General features: G+C 31.9%; 1 protein-coding gene across 1 annotated transcript; it reads right to left on the bottom strand.

The window, feature by feature from the left end:
• Window positions 1-697: 697 nt before the first annotated feature.
• Window positions 698-1,844, bottom strand: LOC132030553 (fasciclin-like arabinogalactan protein 3). The gene has a single exon (XM_059420239.1). The coding sequence runs from the start codon at window positions 1,697-1,699 to the stop codon at window positions 884-886; it is 816 nt and encodes a 271-aa protein (XP_059276222.1). The 5' UTR covers window positions 1,700-1,844; the 3' UTR covers window positions 698-883.
• Between the last annotated feature and the right edge of the window lie 4,450 nt (window positions 1,845-6,294).

The raw sequence follows: 6,294 nt of genomic DNA on the forward strand, positions 1-6,294 counted from the left end.
TACAGAATAAAAGACTAGTACAATAGTGCATAAAATGGACAATATCGAACAAAGTAACATAAATTCACCATGGATCATACTCTTTTACTTGATAATAATATCAATGCGTGATCAATGTAATGAAGATTTTAGTTTTTACCTATCTGCAATTATTTATATATATTTATTGAACAACGAGGTGCTAATTGTGCGTCAACCTGGAGAATGTGAGATATGGGAACTGCATATATCCTCTTTGGTCTATTAAGTTATTATGTTCAATAGTAATATATGTTGAGTCTAAAATTTAATTAGTCCAATTAAAGGTTCGTCATCAAATAATACAAGTAAGTGATTTCTCGTTTGATGGCAAAAGTGATATTTCATAATTCATAAGCTAGCTGGTCCTTTCTCTGAACTTAAAGAAAGAATGTTACTACATTTCGCCTCACTTTATGTGTTATCTTTTTTCTAGTCTTTCTACTGCATAATGTCACATTTTTTTATTTAATTACAATTTCACTTTAATTCTTTTATTTTATCCTTAATTAGGGATTATAGCCACACAAACATTTTTATCATATTTTACATCATAACGTTTACTTATTTTTTTAGAAAATTTTTGTATTCAATCAAGTACCACCGCATAAATTGACATGAAGGGACTGCTACATATGTTTTGATATGTGTATCAAAAGGAAAAAAGGACAAAAGCAAGAAGAAAAGAATGGTTATTGAATGCACAAAAACAGAGAATTATCTATACAATAAAGATACACTTCTTTTATATTCTGAAAATCATAGAGTTTTAACCTCAAAATTTTTTGTGTACATGTGATTTATCAGCGATTTTTCGCCCTCTACAATCCAAGAATCTTGAAGATCTTCACAAAAAAAAAACCCTTTAATAGGCTGCAACCATAGATGCCATTACCACAAATAAACCAAAAGAAATCTTCAGTTTCCCAGCAGATGATGATGATGGTGACTGAGCATCGGCTGGAGGAGAATCAGCTGAAGGCGAATCGGCATCCTTAGAAGGAGCAGGGGCCTTTGTGTCTTCCTCAGAAGGAGCTGGGGACTCTGCTTCATCATCAGGGGACTCTGCTTCGTCATCAGGTGACTCAGCAGGTGGTGAACTCTTAGGCGAAGAGGGTGCATTAGCCTTTGGTGGTGGGGCTGAAACAGGTGCAAGGGTACCATCAAGTCCTGGTGTCACAATTGGTTGAGAAATTCCAAGAATTGAGATATTGTAAGGTTGGTTCATGACAGATTTTTCAAGTCTAGAATTAAGTTGAGCCCCTTTAACAGCTGAGCCAAAAACAAAGGTGTTATCTTTAGCAGTAACATTCAAGAATCCTTGGTCGTTTGATGCTTTCCCGGATTGTTGGAACATTGTAGTCAATTTGGCTGTTTTGTCCTTCATACTCTTGAGTTTCATTGGGTCATAGTAATCCAACACAACGTGTGTAGACAAGATCCTCTTGACAACATCGTCAGATTTTGAGGTAAGATCACCAATTGCACCATTTGGGATTGCTAAGAGTGTTATTGTTGATCTTGAGTTAATATCACTAGCTAAGCCAGTTTTAGAAAGAAGGTCATTGAAATTACTATAATCAGGATATTGGCTGAGGATTTTTGTGACATTAAAGGCCGAGGCCGAGAAGGCGGATAGGAGGAGGAAGGAACAAAGGAGGGGAACAATTGAGCGATTCATTTTTGCCGGCAATATTGTTCAAGTCAAATAAAGAAAGAAAGGAAGAAAGATAAAATAAATGATTTTTTTTTTTACCAAGCAAAAATGAGATATTTTTTTTTGTTTTTTTTTGTTATGTTTCTTCCTAAGATAGAAAAACCAACTTCGACTTGTGAAAATAGAAGAAGGCTGAGGGTTATATATAGTGGAGTTATGGAGGTGGAGAGTTCTTGAGCTTGTGAATTGGAGTGAATGTCTCTATTCCTTACAATTGCATGCATGCATGAGCATCAGCCATTTGAGTTGACGGAAAGAATGAATTTTGATGTTAAAAACCTCTATTTGTACGGTAAGATATCCACGTTAATTATGTTCTTAGATGGAATAAATTGTAAAAAAGTTAAAAAAGAAGAAAATTGACTATTTCTTTGAAGTAAAATTTCATCTTAATTTTGAAGTATACTTTTATTGATCATATATATATATATATATATGATAGAAAATTCTGGTTATCATTATTATATCTATAAGAATCTTTTTCGTTAAAACTATTTTTTTTTTAAAAAAAAGGGAAAAGAATCAATTTTTTCTTTTTTCTTTTGAACTAATCGAAATGGGATAACTTTGTCCTTTGTCTCGATTTTGGCTCAAGAATGCTCTCACTATTGTCCAAGTAGCTAAAAAAATTCCCTCTCCACTATGACGAGAGTACTTTTGGGCCAAAAATGAAACACAGAACAAAGTTTTCACATTTCGAATAGATTAGGGGCCCATGGCTGCATAAGTTAGTTGCTAAAGCCCCTGATGAATTAGTCCTAGAAATTTTTTAAATCAAGTTTTCAGTGTATGAAACTTCTTTATCATCACTTGGAACTTGTTATACGAGGAGACGTTGTTGTGAACTGATTGCCAGCGCATTATGTTTGGACTTATTCTACTATATGAAGGTGGTTCTACAAATATACTAGCAGGCTAGCAGCTGTAAGTTTAGTGAATTAATTCTCATTGTTGGATTTACTTTCATGATTTTTGTTTGTTGATTTTAATTAAATGATTTGTTGGATTTACTGAATCGCTTAACTGGGTTAATTGAATTGGATTTAAGAAACAAAGGCACGAGTCTTGTTATTAAAATTTTGGTTTGTAGGACTTGTGTTTCTGAATTGGGTTGAAAAATGTTGTTGGTTTTTGTCTTATTTTTTTTTTAAATTTTTTTTCAAAATTGATGATTATTTGTCTTAAATTTACTAGATTTTTGTCGATTTGGTCAAGTTAATTCATGTGTCTTTCCAAAATGCCATGACAAAGAGTTATTTTTTAGAGCGGTGATGGTGATCAATACTTTAAATTCATCTTTGAATAATGTTAAGACTGAAAGGAACAACTTGAACAAAAAAGTTGGTGAAGTGGAGGAAAAAGTTCATGAATTGAGGATTCTCATTTTGATTTTAATTTTTATAGGCGTTGTTCGTTGGATTCCTTGTTGCAACGATGATGAATTGAAAGTTTGGTTTTGTTTAAAGTGGTCAATTTGCACGATTGTCCTTATTCGGGTGTGGTCTTTAATTTTTGTCTCTCAAATTTTTGTCTTTAATTTTTGCCCTTGGCCTAAAAAACTCATGGGTTCCGGATTTGAACTCCTGCTCAGTCAAAAATTAAAAAAAAAAAAAGAAAAGAAAAGAATAACAACACATAATTTGCACGCTAAAAACTCTCGTAGGCGAGTTTTTCGGTAAGATAGATTCTTGAAGAGCGTAATAAACTTTAGATTAAGATAGAATTTAAATCCAAAACTTTGTGTTGCGATTTTTTTAAAAAAAATTTGACTGAGTGGGAATTCAAAGTCGGAACCCATGGATTTTTAGGCGAAGGAAAAAATTAAAGACAAATTAAAGGAAAAGCTACACCAAATACCCATCAAAAGATAAATAATTACCCAAATTTACCCCCAAACAATTTAATTAAAGCAACTACCTATACGGGGAAAACTATTTAGCCGGTATGCCCCCTTGAATTGTGGCGTGAGTTTCGTCCGCTCCCAGCTCCTTTCCATTGTTTCCTGATCTCCATTAAAATAGGGATTAGTTGGCTGATTGGCGCCGTGTCTTGTTGTATTGTTTGTTTTCTCTTAATTTGGTTTCCTTTTTGTTAGTTTATTTTCTTCTTTCTTTATTTTTGTCTTTTTTCTTCATTTTGTAAAGATAAATAAAAATATTAACTAAGTACTTTTAGATTAATAAAATATAGAAAAGTTCAATAATTATACTATAAAAAGAAATAATATTAGAAACATACGAAAATCACTAGCTTATTTATGAAATCAATAGAAAATTTCATAATTTTTTTCTCTTTTGCAAATGAAAACAAAAGTTATCTGTATCCAAAATATGACTCTATTTTTGGTCTTTTTTTAATTTTTTTAATTTTTATAACTTGATAAAAATGATATAAAATTATATTATCAAAATTAAGCTTAAGCTCTATTTGTTGATTTTTTTATTCTTTTTATTTTTATTTTGAGTGAATGAACTTGTCCCTTATGATACCTTTTCAGTATATAATATATACCACGTGGGTATCATAAAGGACTGAGAAGTTTTTTAGAAGGAATGAATCAGTCCTTTATGATACCTTGCCAGTGTATGACATATATCATGTATGTATCATAGCAAACTATTTAAGGAAAGAACCAGTCTCTATGATACCCTGTTAGTATATGATATATACAATGTGGGCATCATAGAGGATTGAAGAGTGTTTTTCTTGAAGAATGAGCCAGTCCTCTATGATACCCTGTCAGTATATGATATACACCATCAGGGCATCATAGAGGACTGAGTAATGTTGGAATAAATCTGCCGTCTATGATACTTTGTCAATGTATGATACCATGTGGGCATCATAGAGGACTGAGTAAGAAATAAATTCGTCATCTATGATACTTTGTCAGTATATTATATATACCAGGTTGGTATCATAGAGATTTGAGTGTTTTCCTTTAAGTAATGAACCGTCAGTCCTGTATGATACCCTGTTAGTATATGATATCTACTGTGTGGGTATCATAGAGTATTGAGAAGGTTTTTTTTTTTTTTTTTTTTTAATTTTATTTTCAAGGAATGAACAAGTCTCTACGATACCTTGTCAGTATATGATATATACCATTTGGGTATCATAAATGACTGGGCTCTTTTTCAAATGGAATGAATTAGTCATTTATGATATCTTCTGAGTATATATCATGTGGGTCAGTCATCCATGATACCCTATCAGTATGTGTGTGTGTGTGTATATATATATACACACACACACACACACACACACCATGTGGTAATCATAGAAGATTGTTGTGTTTCTCTTGAAGAAATGAATCAGTCCTTTATAATACCCTGTCAGTATATAGCATATAATATATGGTATATACCATGTGGGTATCATAGAGGATTGAAGAGTGTTTTCCTTGAAAAATGAACTACTGCTTTTATGATACCCTGTCAGTAGGGGTGCTCACGGTTCGGTTTGGATCGGTTTTCATTTAAAAAATAATCAAACCAATTAAGTTAGTTATTAAAATTGTCAAATCAAACCAAACCAAATCAAAATATATCGGTTTTTACTATTCGGTTTTTGTCGGTTTTTATCGATTTTTTTCCTGTTTTTTTCGATTTTTTGAAATACAGTGTAGTCACTATCTGAAACCAAACTCATCTGAAATAGAAAACTGGATATTGCTACAACAGCTTACCACACCTTTACTAGTTATTACCTTTGTAAAAATAAAAACTTTCCACATCTTTACTATGGAAACATGAAACTTGCCAAAGTAGCTAATAGTACTAATGACTCAGTGGTCTATAGATATAATACTCCTTGCCAGAGCTTGGTATAAACATGGAAATATGCCAAAGTAATTTTTTTCAAAAGCATGGTCGAAGAGTATAAAAACATAATATAAATTGTAATTTTTCCATAAGAAAACTAAAATACGCACACGTATATATACAAATATAATTTTTAAAATATGTATAATAAAGTCGGTTTGGTTCAGTTTTTTTATACTTGAAACGAAAACCAAACCAAATATAGTCGATTTTTAAATTCAAAAACCAAACCAAATAAATGTCGTTTTTTTTTTCCGGTTTGGTTTGTTTATCGGTTTGGTTTGATTTTTTGATTTTTCGTGTTTAGCCCTACCTGTCAGTATATGATATATACCATGTGGGCATCATATATGAATGAGTAGTGTTGGAATGAATCTGCATCGACGATATTCTGTCAATGTATTATATATATTAGGTTGGTATCATAGCGGATTGATAAGTGTTTTTGTTTACTTTTTTTTTATAATTTTTTTTCTTTTGTTAGGAATGAACTTGTCCATTATGATACCTTATCAGGATATGATATATATACCATGTGATAAAATAAAAGACTAGAATCTTTTTTGTGAAAAAATGAATGAGTCTTTTATGTCAGGTTGAGTCGGACCAAGACGGAGTATTTAGAGTGAAAGTTCAGTGGCGTAATGCCTGAGGCTGGAGTGGAAGTGAGGCTTGATACCCAGACTATCCAAAAGAAAGACAGTTTTAAGTATCTTGGGTCCATTATACAAGGAA

The sequence above is a fragment of the Lycium ferocissimum genome, chromosome 1 (genome assembly GCF_029784015.1).
Source record: "Lycium ferocissimum isolate CSIRO_LF1 chromosome 1, AGI_CSIRO_Lferr_CH_V1, whole genome shotgun sequence".
Classification (NCBI taxonomy): Eukaryota; Viridiplantae; Streptophyta; class Magnoliopsida; order Solanales; family Solanaceae; genus Lycium; species Lycium ferocissimum.

Coding starts and splice junctions, on each gene's coding strand:
- LOC132030553 (XM_059420239.1), bottom strand. CDS start 1,699: ATGAATCGCTCAATTGTTCCCCTCCTTTGTTCCTTCCTCCTCCTATCC.